The sequence below is a fragment of the Otolemur garnettii genome, unplaced genomic scaffold (genome assembly GCF_000181295.1).
Source record: "Otolemur garnettii isolate 467f Iridium unplaced genomic scaffold, OtoGar3 scaffold00096, whole genome shotgun sequence".
Classification (NCBI taxonomy): Eukaryota; Metazoa; Chordata; class Mammalia; order Primates; family Galagidae; genus Otolemur; species Otolemur garnettii.
In genome coordinates, this window is record NW_003852491.1 from 2,201,759 (window position 1) to 2,219,925 (window position 18,167).

General features: G+C 43.2%; 1 protein-coding gene across 3 annotated transcripts in view; it reads left to right on the top strand.

Annotated features, from left to right (window-relative positions):
* The window catches only part of PRKCB (protein kinase C beta), a 328,830-nt gene that overhangs the window by 227,458 nt on the left and 83,205 nt on the right, over positions 1 to 18,167 (top strand). For all 3 annotated transcript variants that reach the window (XM_003795734.2, XM_003795735.3, XM_023516740.1), the window contains exons 7-8: positions 676 to 810; positions 10,351 to 10,447. In XM_003795734.2, coding sequence (XP_003795782.1) covers positions 676 to 810; positions 10,351 to 10,447 — 232 coding nt within the window. The remainder of the gene's footprint in view (positions 1 to 675; positions 811 to 10,350; positions 10,448 to 18,167) is intronic.

Genomic DNA, 18,167 nt, shown 5'->3' on the forward strand with positions numbered 1-18,167 from the left:
TTTTCTTTTCTTTTCTTTTCTTTTCTTTTCTTTTCTTTTCAGAGAGTCTCACTCTGTCACCCGGGTAGAGTGCTGTGATTTCATAGCTCACAGCAACCTCACACTCTTGGGCTCAAGCAATCCTCTTGCCACAGCCTCCCATGTAACTGGGACCACAGGCACCTGCCACAACACATGGCTAGTGTTTCTATTTTTAGTAGCCCTGGGTCTTGCTCAGGCCAGTCTTAAGCTCCTGAGTTCAAGCAATCCACCCACTTTGGCTCCCGAAGCAGTAGGATTACAGGCATGAGCCACTGCACTTGGCCAAGATTTTTCTTCATACATCTCCTCAAGCTCATCCTGAAATACACTTATGCACCCAACTATATAAATGATATCTCTATATCTCTTGTATTGACTGTCAATAAGAGTTCCCAAACCATGAACCCTATTAATTCACAAGAGAGCCAAAGCGGTTGGAACAGCCCCTGTTGGAGTTGGTCGAGGGCCTCTGCCTATTTAAGAGGAAAAGCTCTGCCTCCCTGGAGAGCCAGCCTGGGATGGAAACTGAGCATGTTTCTCACAGTAGCTTGTAATTTTTAAAAATCTCTACCTCCAGGTCTCGTCCTCTTGTACATTTCTTCTGCTTGAAAAATCACTACAACCTCATCTGACTTCTTTTTTCTCTCTTTGCAGTCAACTGAAAGAATCAGATAAAGACAGGAGACTGTCCGTAGAGATTTGGGATTGGGATCTGACCAGCAGGAATGACTTCATGGGATCTCTGTCATTTGGCATTTCTGAACTGCAGAAAGCCGGTGTCGATGGCTGGTAAGGAAGACTTTGCTTTGAAAGAGACAACACAGCCTGCTCCATCCAACGTGGGCTCATGCGTCTTTCCTTTTTCTCCTAAAAGTGAAATACTTAAAACAGAGTCCCAAAGTGATAGCTGCCAGGTCGGATCATCCTCACAGACATGTTTTATTTGCTTCTCATGTTAAAAAAAAAAAAAAAAAGAAGAAGAGAAAAAAAATTAATGACTAATCTGAACCTAGAGTTAGTTAAAATTCTGGGCCTTGGAAGGCAGCCATTGAGAACCATCCAACAGTTAATCCCCCTCTTAGACAGGACATGGATTTTCTATTTGTCACAGTCCTTTCCCCGCCCTATTTTATTACATCTGCCCCACTTTACACAATTCTAGGATTTGACTGGGCCCATGGGCATTACAGGGCTGTCACAATTTGCTCAAAAGATATGAGCAAATTGGGAGTTCTCGGCAAGCCTGAGAAATCATGGTCTTGTTCAACTTCAGTGTTCTCTATATGCTGAAATATTTGCTGTGCTTCCATCTCATGGCAAAACCAAAACATCTCTCCAAAAGACTAGCGGTGGTGGCAGCTGTTTCAGTTATCTGAGGAAAGGAATCAGAAGAGATAGTCCATCCTGGCGCTGTAATGTGGGGGGAATGGTCATTAGGACTCCTATTATTTCTTTAAGATAAATTACCTCATTTCTGAATTGTCTCCTTCAGGACTTTTTCAGTTATAAGTGAAAGAAAATAAAAATGTAGGGCAGCGCCTGTGGCTCAAAGGAGTAGGGTGCTGGCCCCATATGCTGGAGGTGGTGGGTTCAAACCCAGCCCAGGCCAAAAAGCCAAAAAAAAAAAAAAAAAAAAAAAAAAAAATTGCGAAAATAAAAATCTAACTGGTCTACCAAGAAAGAGAATGTACTATCTGGACCCCACCCGTGTGCTTTTCTGTTGTTCACCTTACAATTTCTCATCTCTGTTCCATATTTACCATAAGCTTTTCTCCAGGTGCCAAAATAATGTATACACATTTTAAGTAAGGAAAAAATTGTATTAAATTTGTAATACTCAAGTCATATTTGACTTTCACAAGAGGAGCTCAATGCGGTCTGCATTCATCTTTTGTTATTGGTATGAATTGAGTATTACAATCTTAAGTACAGTTTTTTCTTTCATAAAAGGTGTATGCATGTTTTGACACCTTCTGCATATTGAGTGTCTGGGGGCGTCTAGTCGCTAGAGACACAGCAAGGTACAGACAGACACACCCTGGTGGAGCTTGGCTTGTGGCCAAGGGCTAGAGGGGGAACATAAACCTCAAATAAGAAATGGTAGAAATAACAATGACACCATAACAATGACACCATGATGAGAGACAGGAAGAAGACAGGAGTGAGCCCCCTACAAAAGGCGTGTGAACGCATAATTCACAAATGGTTACGGACACAGTTTTCATAGAGTAGATGGGGAGCGTTTGTCAAGGTTGTCCTTCACTCACTAAGGAGGAAGCAGCAGGATGAGGGCTGATTCTACAGAAGCTTTGGGATGTTTGCACAGTCAGGAGAAGGAATGCTGGAATAACTGCTCTATTCAATATAAAACCAGCTATTAAACAGGGCATTGGAATCATAATCTTTGGGGTGGTCTTGTCTGTCAGACTGGAAAAACAAGGTGTCACCCCAGTTTTCTAAAAGTTGACATCTATATTTGCAAACTAGGGAGGCCAGCTGGGCCTGACTCCCTGGTGACTAAAAAGTTAAACAAAGTGATATTACAATGAGGAGGAGATACCTAATTTTAAAAGCTCTGCTCTGACATGACATTAAAAGGCCACACAGTCATCTTTTTTGTTTTTTTCCCTCCAAGTTTTGCATTTTCCCCCTAATATATGGATGATTTATCTTTGCATGAGGTCTACCTCTTTCACTCAGAGTGGGTGATTTCTTTTTTTTTCCCCCTCTGTAAGTCAAGTTCAGAGAGGTTAAAGAGAAAGTGAGTATGATCCCCAGGAGGTATAATGATAATAATTATAATAACAATAGCTACCACTTACTGACTCTTACTAGATGTTAAGCTTTGGGCTGAACGCTTCCAGGTGTCCCAGAGTCACACATTTACACAGCAGTAATCAGATGTAGAACAAAATGTAGCTTCTTTGTTTGCACTAAGGGACTTAGTCTCATGTAGCGCTGTGACCTCACGGTGGCAGTGGCGTAGAAGTCGCCCTTTGCTGCATGAGACAGCTGCTGGTCTTCCCTGCTGCAGAGGAGCCCTGCTGCCTGGTCCCAGACCAGTGCCCACTGAGGCAGAGTTGGTCCTGCCTGGCTTGGGGGTGTTGTGTGCTGGCTTCATCCTGAGTCCCTGGTCCTAGCCTGTTGCCTCCTGTGACATCTTTCCACACAGTGCCCTCTCTGTCCCACTCCCAGGCCACTCTCAGCACTTCCAGGACCCCTCATTTCTGAGTTTCATTCACGGACAGTTGGGTGCAGGGGGAAGACGGGGTGGTGGTGGTGATACTGCCCTCTACGTAGGCAGGTCTCTGGCCAGGGCGTAGGCAGGTCTCTGGCCAGGGCTCCAACTGGGCGTTCTCCCCATGTAACCCACCCACCTCCTCTCCCTGCTCCTTCTCAAGGTTCTCCAGGCCCCGAGGGCAGGGCTTCTCCTATATGTGCCACATCTTCACCCTGGGCTGGCACCTGCCTTGTCCATTCCCCTGAAGCAGATGGCAGGGAGCAGACGGGTAAAAATGGCTTAAGGATAAGGGGTGGTTAAGAATCAGGAGTTAGTCCAAAATATTACTGCCTCACACTTTAACACTTAATTCTTCCATTAATTCTATAAGGGAATCATTATTCCTAAGGATCAGAGTAGTTGAGCAATGTGTGAGTGCCGGTGCTGGGTTCAGGCCCAGGTCTCTAGATGCCAGAGCCTAAGCACATACAGATCCCATTCTGCCTCCTCATGTGGATAGGCCAAGGGCTAGAGCAGTGTTTTCTATCCTTTTTTTATCTCATGGTCCACTTGAACCTGTAGTTAAACTTCTGCAGCACACTTAAATTATGTTGATTTAAAAAAAAAGAGTGAAAAAAGAATATACTGACTGTGCTTTGAAAAGAATATACTGACTGTGCTTTGAACTTCTTTTGAAAGTAATTTAATTAATAATATTTAAAATTTTCATGGCCCACCTAAGCTCCTCCTACCGCACATGTGACGTGGCACCCCAGTTGAAAATCGCTAGAGAGTAGACGGCTAGGATTTGACCTGGGCTCTTCTAACTGGGCAAGGCTTTGTGACTGCAGACAGGTCACTTCACCCCTCTGTGCTACAGCCTTCTCGGTGGGGATTATCCCATTCATCAGACCGATTATGGTGCCCCTATCCACTGTCTGCTGCTGGGGGTAGTTGTAAATTTGATGAAAAACTAGTCGGAGGGGAACTTTTGCAAAATAAAAGTCCTATTCAGACTTTGCAGATAAAGGTCCCCTGCAGATTTAGAGACCAGACTTCCATGCTGCCATCTTGGCTCTAAATGTATCAAATCCTAGACATTGGGGTTCTCGTCCTGGGGATTCTTGTAACACTCTGTCATCTCGGGTGAGTCACAAGCCCTCTCCGAGACTCAGTTTCCCCATCTGGGCAGGGCCGGGCTCCTCCGGCTCTTCTGTGCTGTAATTGCAGACCGCGTGGTGGGAGCAGCTGTGAGCGGCCCCAGATGTGCCGCGCCAGCCCCGGGCGCCTGCTCTGCCTCTTTGCCACCTGCTCTCTTATTCGTTGTCATCTCCTCTCCTTTGTTTCTAATTTTGTTCATCTGTGCCGTCTCCTTTCTCTCTCCTTGATTTTCCCATCTATTTTATTTATTTATCTTCTCCAAAAGATTCTGTGTTTGCTTTCTGCTTTCCGGTAGGTTTATTCCGTGGTTGTCATTGAATCTCAGTTGCCTATTTGGCTAATTTCGTTTTTTCTCCTTTTTACCTTACCCTGCTCTTTAGAGTCATGAACAACAACAAAAAAATCCGAGGGTATAAACATTTCCTCCAAGTTTTGGTTTATCTCCTTCCGACGTTTTATTGCTTCCTCCAGGTCCACGGTTGTGTTTTTAATTTCCTTTGTAATCTGCTTTTCTTTAGGCATGTTTTTTTACCTCTAGAATTAGCTTTTCACTTAAATTTTTATTATTAGTGTCCAATTATGGTTTTAGTGCTTTCTAATAAGAGAATATGGCCTATGCACTTCTCTTTCTTTCTCTCTTTTTTTCTTTTCAATTTCGTTTTCGATTTAGCTGGGTGTGTGTTCAGAGTTGCTGAATATTCTGTGAACAGTTTAATAAAAAGGTATTCGTATTTACTATTTGTAGGGCATGCGTTTTAACATTGATTCATCCCACTGTACTGTAACATAGATCTTCTCTGCCTTTCTACTTTTTGTTTGCTTCAGCTAAATATATAGTGCTTATTAAGTTTCTTCCAGTGAAATTGTTTAAAGTAATTTTTTTCACTTCTATTGATTTTTGCCTTATATACATGTGGCAATATTATTAGCCGCATAACTCTTTAGCTGTAACTATGCTGGCATAAAGTTGTCTTTGTCGCAGTTAACGCCTTTCCCTATCATTTTACCTCGTTGCTGGCATTTATTCTTTCACTGAATACACACAGTGAGCACCTGCTGTGCTGAGGAAACACCAGTGAGCGAAACAGACAAGAATCCTTGGCCTTGTGGAGTTTTCTTTCCATTTGAAGAAAAAGAAACAGATCTTTTTAAATGAACAATAACAAAGCATAGCATGTTCGAGGCCCACAAGTGCTGGCTAGAGAAGTATTAACAGATACGAATTGGGGATAGGGAATGCCGAGGGGAGCGGTATTCTGATTTTATGGAATGCTCAGGAAAGAACTCACTGAAAAGGGAACGTAGACCAAAGGCCTGAAGGGGTGAGTCATATAACTATCTATGGAGAGAGTGTCCGGGACAGAGACGGCAAGTGCAAAGGCCCTGAGATAAGAGCGTGCCTGGCAGTTTGAGCAGCAGTAAGGTACCATGTTTCCCTGAAAATAAGACACTGTGTAATATTTATTTTTTCTCAAGAAGGCACACTAAGCTAAGGCTTATTTTCAGGGAATGTCTTATTTTTATGAAGTATAATACAACAATTTACATTTATTCAAATACAATTAAGTCATCTTCTTCTGGAACCTGACAGGGGGAGCCGACCTTGTTGGTGGGGTTGACACTAGTGATGCATGAACTCCTTTCCCCTAGCAGTTCGCACACGTGCAATAGGATGCCTACAACCACAGTTACCACACACGCACCACAGAAGTGCAAATGGCTTGGAGAAAGGAGCTTTGGCAGATAAAAGGCATTCCAGTCTTCTTACCACTCCGCTGAAATGCAAGGCATGGCTATGCATTTACACTGCATAGCCACGCCCATCACTAGGTCTTATTATCAGGGTAGGGCTTATATTTAACAAATGCATAGAAATCCTGCTAGGGCTTATTTTGGGGGTAGGTCTTATTTTCAGGGAAACACTGCAGTACTTGTGTATCCAGAGCGAGATCAGTGAAGAGGTGGGATGGGGGGCACTTAGCAGATCCCGCGAGACCTGTGAGGACTTCACCCTCTACTCTGAATAACATGAGGAGCCGAGGAATGAATGAGATCAGATTGGCCTTTCAGGGTGTCCTCTCTGGTTGCAGAGTGGCAGATCCTTTTTGCTTAGTAGCTCCTTCCCCATCATTTTGTGTTTCATCTTTCTATGTCCCTTGGTCTTGCATAACAAGTGGCATGGTATTGGCTTTTAAAAAAAAAAAAAAGAAAATGAAAAACTGAAAGTCATTTTTTCCCCCATAAGGAAATGTTTTAACGTATCTGGTTCTAATCACCACATTTCTCTATTGGGGTGTCTGTTTCTAATTTTTTTTTCTTTCCTATTTCACTCTTTTTTTTTTCTCTCCTTCTGAACATATAACTGTCATCTTAAATCATTGTTATCTTATAATTATGTTTTAAAAGTTTCTTTTATTACTACTGATAATGACATTTTGGTCTTATTACAAAAAAGAAAAAACAATAAATAACTAACTAAGGCTTCAGAATCGGACTCCTGGGATAGAATTTTTAGTCTACCGCTTGCTAGCTGTGTACCCTTGGGCAAGTTACTTAGCCTTCCTCTGCTTGGTTTCCTCATTGGGAGATAATTATGGCAATTATGTCACAGGATTATTGTGACATCAAATTAGTTAATATAAGTGAGGTGCCCGATGACTAGTAAAAAACACTCCGTAAGGGTTGGACATTATCATTAATTGAATAATTCTTAGAAAAATATAAATAAGTCATCATAAAATACTATCCAGGATCCCATTGCTCAGAGACAACCACTCTTGGCACTATTTTGAGTCTGTGTGTATGTGTGTGTGTCTGTATGTGTATGAAATAAAAATGAAATCTTACCGTGCCTACTGTTTGGTAGCCTGTATTTTTCACCTGAACATGTGTTATGAACCTTTTTCTCTGTCTTTCCCTAATCTTGGGCAACTTCATTTTTAATAGTTTCATCTGGTCCATTCTATGAGTCTGCCACAATTATTGAATCATATTCTCGTTATGAGGTCTGCCGTGCTATAAAGTACAAAAATAATTCTGCAATAACCGTAACTGTACTGAAACCTTTGTGCACAGCTTTAATTACTTCTTAATAAATTCCTAAGCCTGGAATTGATGGCTTTGAGATTATACACATTTTTCAAGTATTTCCCAAAATGTCTTACAGTTTTTTAATCAATCTATAGTCTTATTGATGTTGTATGACACTTTTCGTTGTATCCACACTTGCCATCATTTGGTATTGCAAATTTGAAAGCTATGATATAAATGACTGTATTCTCTATTTTTCCATTTTCTCATTGATTTCTAAGAACTTTTTACATAAGAAGGTTATTAATGTGCTTTTCTGACATAGATGATAGAGTATTCCTCCTTTTCATGTTGAATATCAATTTTAATAGCATGCATTTTTCTTATATAAAGCATTCAGTTCACCCCCACTCTAACATGATAAATATCAAGCAAATTGTCAGAAAAATTTATCAACTTTGTCTCTGATTCACTAATTGTCATCTGATTCCTCATTGTTTCTTTTTGTTTGAATAACTATGTTTTTACACATCCTGGCATCTTTCTCTGTTTGCCCATCCTTATAAAAGGATGAGCCCAGAAAAGATGTGTGTCCTTGTTCTAATCTTTTATATTCAGATAAAAGGAGAAAGGAGTCTTTGTGATTTTTTTGTTTTTGGAATTCTACTTTGTCAGATCAGGACTCCTTTCCCTGACATATTGGGGGGGAGGGGTTGACAGCTGGAGACAGATGCGTAGCAGCAGCCTAACTGCCCAGAGAGAGAGGCATCTTCCTGGAATTGGTTTTGTGCATTTCAAAGTTAGAAATGTTCCATGTTCCTCTTTTTGAACTGGCACAAGTGTCCTTATTTGGAGGATGTAGTGGCAGCATCCTTCACTTACCACGTGGTGTACTGTCCCCTGCCTGCCATTCCAGCTGGCGTTTCATGTTACCTCCTGAATATGGGTAGGAGTTGGTGACCCTCATCCAATTCCTGACAGTCTGACCCAGGGTTGTTAGTTGAGCTCTGTTTGGGTTCCCTTTACTTTGACATCTTGTAAATCCCCCCTTTATCTGTATTTTCTCAAAGATGAGAACCCAAATGATTTTATGTACTTATTTAATTTATCTTTTTAGAATTTCACCTCTTTGGTTTTTTTCCCCTTTATTCTCAGAGCTTGTAGGGATGAACCAGAGGACTTTAGTTAGTAGACACTTAGGGCATAAATACGATTGAGTTGTACCCTGAGGAAGCTGTTCTTTTGTGAGTACTCCTTCAGTTCTTCAGATTATGGAAGGAGAAGGTGTTGGAGTGTTCTGGCATATCTTTAACACTTTTTAATACGTACCCTTTGCTGATCTCCCATTACAAAGGAAGGTGGGTGGGTGGTGCAGGCTTTAGCTCAGAGCTCTTGGTAAGCAACATCATCTACTTGGATTTGAATAACATTGATTTGCATTTGTTTATCTTTTCAGAGTTCTTTTTTTCTTTTTTACAGTTACTTCCTACTCGTAACAAATGATATTGGATTTCTTTTCTAAGAAGAGATCTAAAGTGTCCTTTAAAACTGAATTCATTATAAAAATCCAATGTTTTAATGAGAAGCATTGAGTCAAAATAATATATATGCAGTTTAGCAAAACCCACAAAAGTAGCACGAGGATAGATAAAATTTACCAAACGCAGCTCTGGATTCTCCTTCTATTACTTTAATTTGCAGAATTTTCTGGAAGTTCCTGCCGTGTGTTTAGCATTCTTCTTGACTTCCAGCAAAGATACAGATGTTCTCTTATTTTTATATTTCTTTTGGTAATTTCTGTGGCAATTTGGAAGAAGAGAATTGAATAGTAAATGTGGAGGCATAGAGGCTTGAACTGTCATCTCTGCTTTGAATCACCTCACCGTGGCCTCTATTTTGGGAAGCTGCCTAAGATCTGTGAAGGGAGAGAAATAGTATTGTAGCTTTGTGTTAGGGATTATCTTCGGGAGTCAGGCGTTTGGGGGTCTTTTTATCCCCCGTGACTCAAAATGTCTTTAGAATGTTCCTTTTCCCTCCTCACTCTTATCCTCTCACCAGCTGGAAACATCTTTGTGGTCAAGAAGCAAACTGAAACCATCCCGTTTATTAGAGTAAGTTAGTGGCAGTCGTAACGATGATGATGATGCCGCCTGTTGAACACTTGCTGGACGCCAAACGCGGTGCTTATCATTTTACATGCATCATTACATTTTAACTTCACCGCAATTTTATGAAAAAGGGACTTGTGTTCCAGTTTATAGATGAGAAAAGCAGCTGCTCAGAGAGCCCGAACAACTTAGCCTAAGTTATCCGAGGAGGCAAGGACAGAAGTAAGATTTGGGCTCTTCTGCTTAACCACCAAGGGATACCATTTCTCAGGAGGTCGAGCACAGAACTCTTTGGGCAAATTGCTGCCGAGAAAAATACCATCATAAAGTCAAGTTCATAGCCATCCAAATACAGCTGAGTGCCAGGATGGCAAGGTGGCAACCTACATAAGATGAAATGTGGAAATAAATACTCAAGGAGCATGATAAGATTATGTTTATGGTGAGGAAGCTTCATGGCATTCTTCAGAATAGGAAAGCACTTCATGAACCGAAATAAGTAAAAACATACAGTAATTACATAAGGTAACTAAGACAACTGTTGGAGAGAGAGAGAGCAAACTCTGCATCTTATAAACACAGAATACACAGTTTTTTCTGATGTCCATGGAATAGTATATATATATATATATATATAATATACCGGCTACAAGCCCACCCACACCCTCCACACATACCCCAAACCAAAATGAAATTAAACTAAAAAAGCCTCAACAAATTTTTTCAAGTGGAGCTTTTTATGTTTTATATCCTAATCAACAAAATAATATAGAGTCATGGAATTTGTCCTGCCTTCTTGTTTCCCTCTAGGTTTAAGTTACTGAGCCAGGAGGAAGGTGAATACTTCAATGTCCCCGTGCCGCCAGAAGGAAGTGAGGGGAATGAGGAACTGAGGCAGAAATTTGAGGTGAGGTTTCTTTATTTCTCTCTGCATCAGTGGGAGCCAGTTAGGTCTGCAGCTATATATGGCACAGTTTCTACCAAGAACTTTCATGACTCTGAGCCTTTGTGATGCTGTTTCATCTCCTAGAAAACTCCTATTTATCCTTCAAGACCCCAACTAAATGTTCCCTATCTTGTGACGTTATTTCAACCTCCCTGTCTTCTTTCAGATTTAGACATTTCTTCAACAGCACTCATTCACTGGCTGGATCGTTTTGATGGTGCTGTGGACAGAAATGGTATAGTAATGATACTGAAAGAAGTGTACAGAGTAGTGACAGATATTTTGCAGGGTGAGTAAAATAGGCTTGCGAATGGATAGGATCTGAATTTGGATCTATTGGCAGGATGGTGCTATACTGTCAAATGGAATCGATTGTGCTGGTGATTTCGTGAATTTCCCCAGAGAACAATTCCATCAAGCGGATAATCCTTGCCTCTGACCTTGGGTTGTACAGCTGGCTGGAGAAGCCCCTTCCCTTATGAGGGGACAAATAAAATGTCATTTTCAGCTGTACAGGAGTGGCAGATGTATAGGGCACATCCCAGTTTTACAGAGAAAATATGTGGGGGAAGATGGGTTTGAGGACTGACATTCTATGTGCATTGAGTGATTTTAAAGTCATTTCGTGAAAGACAACACATTATTTTACTCACACCAACTCAATATACTGAGTCTGGTGGGAAATCAATTCTGATGGCCTACTAACCCTGAGAAAAGGCATTAAACCGCATAGCTAAAATGAAGTGGATTATTATTGTTGTTTTTCTTCACATAATTACAGAAGCAAATGTAAAAAATCTGTAAAGAACCTGTAAAGTTCTGTGAAAAAGAGAGCAGGTTCTTTGAGAACATCTAAGAGGGAAATGTCACATCATCTGAGAGGACAAGGAAGGTGTCACGGAAGAAACAACAGTGGAACTTAATCAAGTAAAAGAGAAGGGGAGAGTCTTTAATTCAGCAAGAACAGTATGTGCAAAGGCCCTGTGGTGACACTGTGAGACTGAAAGGGGCCAGTTTGGATAGAGTAGAGAAAGCCAAAGGGAGAGTCTAAGGTAAGGCTGAGGAAGTGAGTGAGGGTCACAGTAACAGGACTGCACTGGCCTGACAAGGATCTGGGCATTTAGCCCAAGAGCCATGTTAGTTTTGCTCTAAACTTGATAGAAATCGCACTAGAATATTCCCAGGTCCCTCACCTTGAGCTCATGTCCTTCACACAGCCTGGACAATGGTGATAGTTCTGATCCAGTGGGGTCTCCCTTCCTGGAAACAAGTGGAAAAAACACATTGTCCTTGAGTTTATCAGCCATTCTCCAGTGACCTTGATAATAGAAGGTCATTGCCACAGTCTTGGGCTCAAGCCCAATTGAATTGGTGAAAGGACTTTCCTCAAAGTAGAGCTGAGAAGGGGATGCTATTTAATAAAAAATCAAGGCAGAAAGGCAGTCCCTCCGGAGAACACTTTACATCTCTTTCTCCAACTTTCTGATGAAGTGGTACCCATTTGCGGCTGTGTTAGAAATGTACTATCATGGGTGAAAAACCAAGGCCAGCATTTTCTTGCATACAACGAAGTCCCAGTTTTGCGAAATGATTTCTTCTGTCCTGGGGCAGCCTGGGTGACATTTCCCAGAACACCAAGGGAAACATTTCCTACATTAACAGAACATTTGTCTGGGTCAGTAATTGGCTTGGAGGAAAGAGCTGTTTTATCTGCATGCAACAAAATGTGTCCCTTTATTTCCAGCAAGAGCCTGCAAATGCTTCTTTATGCCTGAATTATAATCACTCCATACTGTAGTTGTTGATTTAAAAAAAAAAATGTTTCCAACAGACTGAAAATTATTCTCAGACCCATGGAGGAATTTCAGTTGACCTTGAAGGTGAAAAATGTAATCCCTGTGCAATAACCAATTAGCACCCGGGAATGACTCAGAAATTACTTTCAAGCCTCTTATCTGGAGGAATTCTGAATGACGGTAAAATCGAGCTGCTAGAATCAGGGTAATAGAATTTCATGGTAGCGTGAGCTTGGTGCAGTTACCACCACATGTGGTATATTTCAGAACATCAGAGCTGGCTCTGTCTGGGGGGCTCTCAGTCTGACTGTGGGCTTGCCAATGGGCCAGGCAGGAGAAGACTCCATTTTGGATGGTTCAGAATGAACCATGAAGGCTTTGTCAGAGATTTTATTTAACAGAGTGCTTGCTGTGTGCCAGTTATTACTCTAAGTGCTTTGCAAATACTAACTTACGTGGTTTAATTTTATAACAACCTTGAATGGGAGCTACTGTTATTACCCTCAATTTTCATTTACAAATGTGGAGACTGAGGCCCAGAGAGTCTAAGTAACTTGACACGTTCCCTGGAGCTGGTCATCGTCCTGGTTTGAGTTTCCCTAGAGACAGACGGTAAAGGTTCAAGTGCAGGTAAGTTTATTTGGGAATTGATGCTGGCAGCACCACAGGTAGTGTGAAGTGAGGAAAGAAAAGGCAGGAAACCAGGTAAGTGAGTATTATAAAACCAGCTGCCGCGGTGGGCAACTGGAGCTTGATCCTGCTGGAGGACTCTGGGAGTCAGCATAGAATGCAGGCCTCTGAGCTCCAAGGGGCAGGAAGCTGAGGTGTCACCTGCCAGCTCCCCTTCTATTGTGGATTGAGGGCTGTTCCCAAGGGAATTCACTCACCAGCACTTCCAGCGCATCCTCTGTGTGAGCTCTGCATGTTCCAGAAACTAAGCCTACAGGTAGCATCACAGATGGTGCTGTGAGCAGCTCCAGGTGTGGAGCGGAGAATGCTGGTGGGTCTCAGTGGAACACCAGGGGCACCACGGTGTAGCCTAGGGGTTAAGTGCACTGGCCAGTGTGCCAGGCTGCTGGGATTGAGATCTCGGTTCTAATACTTCCTTGCTGAGTGGCTGTAAGCAAGTCACTTTGTCTCTCTGAGTTTCCAACTGCCCCCCTGTAAAATGGGAGATTATAGCACTTCTTATCTCATAAGGTTGTGTGGGGCTGGAATGAGGTAATGCAGTTAAAAAAGTGTCTGCGGGTCATGAGCATTCAGATATCAGGTTGCTAGTACCACTGTTATCATTATCAGCTTCCCTGACATAAAAAAAAAGCTCAGAACATGCTCCTTCTCGGTGTTGGAAGGGCTCCTAGGGTTGAGGGAGAATTTACAGGGCCTTTTAGCCTTCGGAGGTCTTTGCCTCCTCTGCTGGGTAGCTGGGAGTGCCGTAGTAGCTCCTTGGAGGAGTAGGGGTGGCAGAGGATTCTGTAGTTTAAGCCAGGACGGCATTTATCATCCGAGATTGAGCCTGGAGTCAGGACACTAGGATGCTTCCACTGTCCCCTAGTGATATCTAGAGAGTGGCATGACACTTGGCTCAGAAGTTTTCTTTCTTTCTCTTTGAGCACTGAGTTCAAGGGCTCTAAATTGCAGTTGTAAACAGGTATGCATCAAGGTGTCCTGTTTCTGCAGGCCTAGCTGACCCAGCAAGGTAAAGGACAATTTTTATTTGGGCCTCGATCTTCCAGCGTTCACTCTCTGATGGAATAGGTGCTAGGCACAGGGCTCCTTGGAACAATGGGATGTTTGGGAGGACACAGAACGGTGCTCTCGTCCTCTGAAGACTGGCTGTGTCAGGAGTCACACAACCTGATGTTTTCAGAAGCCAGCAGATAACAAGGGGGAGAAAGTGTCACCTAGTGTCACCAGATCTCCATCTTCAGAAGAAGCTAGGAGTCTGGGCTTTGATAAAGACACGTCCTGATTTCTAACAGTTGGCAGCTAATTAAATATTAAAATAATAGCAAACACTGTGCAAACCAGGCCAAAAGGGTTATTAGACTTCTGATCTAGATTCTGGAAGCTGGATTAACATGCCCATGAGAAACGTTACAAAAGCAAACTGAGATAAAGTGAGGAGAGAGGGCGACTGGCCCCGAATTCAGAGCAGAGAAGAAGGGAGCTTGCAGGGCTGAGAGAGGAGGCTCTTAGCCACTTGTTGCTTCCTTGGTAGACAGAAAAAAAATAAAAAAACAACCCCTAGAGACAACAAAAAAAATTCTTTCCTTGTCTCAGTTCACTGAGCAAAGTCGAATGAAGAAACTGGGGAGTTGAGCTCCACACTCACGCTTCACTGGGCGTGCAGGCTGGGACCTACGGGTGGACGGGCAGGAAAAGCCGGGATGGAAGCTGGGGACCAGGACAGTGAGGTCTTAGACCTTCACGGGCAGGAGAATGGAGTATGTGACTCTGATGAGTCCTAACTTGGGATCTAAACAAAGTGGAGGGCCCGGCCTGTAATTCTAGCATTCTGGGAAGCCAAGGAAAGTGGATTACTTGAGCTCATGGTTCGAGACCAGCCTGAGCAAGAGAAAGATCCTGTCTCTATTAAAAATGAAAAACTGAGGCAAGAGGATCGCTTAAGCCCAAGAGTTTGAGGTTGCTGTGATCTAGGATGCCATGTCACTCTACCAAGAGTGACAAAGTGAGACACTGTCAACACACAAAAAAGAAAGAAAGAAAGAGGGAAAAAAGTGGGAGACAGAGGAATAAAGCAGTAAGATGTGGGGAGAGGGGGAGGCATGGGTTTGGATCAGGCCAGCCTGGCCAAAACTCAGGGCTCAAGAGAGCTTCAAGAAGAGCAGGGCGGTGTCTGTCCTAGGCTGGTTCTGCACTGCACGTAAGATTATCTCACAGCTTTAACTACCCCGTTGGCCTGTAACCCCCAAATCTCTGTCTCCGGTTATCTGTTCTCAACCCCAAATCCACATCTGTAACTGCTTATGCCCCTTCGTTGTCCCAGAGACACCTAAATCTCCACGTAGCTTCCTGCAGTATAAACTGATGGAGTGTGTTTCACAGCAGCTTTGTTAGGAGGCCACAAGTGGGAACAACTCTACCGCCCATAAGCAGGAGAGTGGATAAACATAAACAGTGAGTGCCACTCAGCGATACAGAGGGGCGAATTCCTGATTCAGGCAGCAATGTGGATGAATGTCAAGAACATTCTGATGAGTGAAAGAAGCCAGACACAAAAGAGAATGCACTCTATGATTCTGTTTAGATCAAATTTAAGAACAGACGAAACTGACCTGTGGGGATAGGAATCAGCGCAGAGACGGCCTTGGTGGGAGGGAGGGATTGAGTGGGAACTTTTGGAAGGCGATGGAAATGTTTTGTATTTTGTTTGGGATTTGGGTTACATGAGTGTATGCAGTTGTCAAAAATCACAGAACTGTGTGCACTTAAGAGTTTTGCATTTCACTGTATCCACCTCAATTTTTTAAAACATTATTTACAAAAGGAGAAAAACGGTGGCTGCTTTGTTAGCCATGCTTAATGATGGGGGACCATATACCTGAAGAGGAAGAAGCCCCCCACCGGAAGGGGGGTCTGAACATGCCTGGAATCAGAGTGGCCATCGCTCCCCAGCCTCTTGCCCAGGCTTCCAAACTTGCTCCTTCTCTTTCACTTTTGTTGTCGTGTTGTTGTTGAGACAGGGTCTTGCCCTGTTGCCCCAGGCTAGAGTGCAGTGGCACCATCATAGTCCACTATAACCTCAAACTCCTGGGCTCAAACCATCCTCCTGCCTCAGCCTCCTGAGTAGCTGGGACTACAAGTGTGTACCACTATGCCTGGCTAAGTTTTCTACTTTTTTGTAGAGACAGGGGTCTCACGATGTTGCCCAGGCTGGTCTTGAACTCCTGGTCTCAAGTGATCCTCTCGCTTCAGCCTTCCAAAGTGCTAGGATTACAAGCATGAGCCACCACCCAGGTTCTCTGTGCCCTGCCCTCTTCCACTTTTTATCTCAGTGGAAAGAACCACCATCTTCCCCTACTTCCCCCAAACAGAAGCTGGGGAGCCATCCTCCACACTGGCATCCCTACCCCTTCCTCCAGTCTCCCACCCAGCTGTGATACGTCTATCCCCCAAACCGGCTCCCTTCATCCATCTACACTGCACATACCTAAATACAGACCCCACCTTTTCTGTCTTTGATAACTGAAGTCCCTTCCTAATGGTCTTCAAACTCACTTTCTTCAAATGAGTCTGTTCGCTCCACCCAGAATGATCTTCTAAGTGCAATGTGATTGCACCACAGCTCTGCTTAAAACCTTCCAGAAGCTGCTGGCCATGCTCAGAATCCGTCCAAACTTCTGAACGTGGTTTGCAAGGCTGGCCTTCTGTGCCACATCCACCTTGCACTGGGTGCTCCAGATGACCAGTGTTTAGTTCCTCAAGCGAATCTTCCTCTGTGTTCCATAAATGCTGCTCCTATTGCCAACACCGATTACTCCACCTGGATAACTCCAGCATAACTTTGGACACACGGTGGAGGACCCAGTCTGGTTGGAACGCACACTCTTTGAGCATCAACATCTACTATGGTCCCTGATGTATTCTCAGCAACTGGCACGTAGCAGGCACTCAATAAGTATTTTTGAATGATTTAATTTTCCCTGATATTCAAAACCGGGTTAAGATTTTCATTGCCTCCTTGTCTTCAAAAGATAACAATAATGATAGCTTCTGTCCACTGAGCATCAGCTGTGTCCAGGAAGGGTGCTAAGAACTCTATGATACCTAATGTCATTCTCTCCATTGTCTTGAAAAAGGGACCAAGGTTTAGAAAGGCTTATTCACAAATGCAAGTAAGTGCTTTCTCTGTACAGACACTGCTCTAGGTACCAGGGGAACAGGAGAAAACAAAACAAACAAAACCCTTGCCCTCGGGGAGCTTATGCTCTGTTGTGAGGAGAAAGATACTAAATCAAGAAGCAAGTCAACATATGGTTTGTGAGACGGTGAGACGTGATCGGGAGAAAATAGAGTAAGGGGAGCAGAGATTGCTGAGAGCCATTTTACACAGGATGTTCAGGGAAGGACTTTTTAAATTAAATCATAACTGTGTACAATCATGGGGTACAATGTGGAATGCTTAAATCAGACTAACATAACCATCATCTCTCTTGTTTGTTGTAGTAAGACATTTATACTGTACTGTTAATAATTTTGAAATGTACTATTGCATTATGCAAAATAGGTTAGGTCCCACCAGGTCCCTTCCCTCCTCCTTCCTTCCCTCCTGCCCTCCTCTCTCCCTCCTCCCCTCTCCTTCTTTTTGGACTATAGTTGTGTTTTATTATTCATATGGATGTCTAGGTGATGCTATATTGGTTTCATAACAGTATTGAGGAAGGACTTATATCAGAGATAATGAGGCTCTTGGGGAAAGACTATTCCAAGCAAAAGGAGCAGCAGGTGCAAAGGCCCAGGGGCAAGAGCTTGTTTCGTGCATTCAACAAACAGCAAGGAGGACTGAGAGGGAGACAGGATGGTACAGGATGTGTGGACAGAGGGGGACGGTGAGCCACCTTACTTTGTTCAGGGCCACACAGCTGACCCATGTCAGAATCAGGATTCTAACCCCAGCTTTTAGCTCCACAGTTTTCTCTCTGCTAGAGGTGAAAGTCCTGGCGGCTGTGGGTCTCAGGCTCCTGGCCTCCTGTTCTCTTCTTATCCTAGAGCATCTCCTGCCACTCTGAGCCCCAAACCTGCTGCTCAAGGCAGGTAGCCGCTGCCCTGAGGACAAACACAGGTCCTACGCAGCCATTTATTCAACAGATACTTAGATGGGAACTATGCTAGTCATCAGGAAAATTGCGGTGAATTAGAAA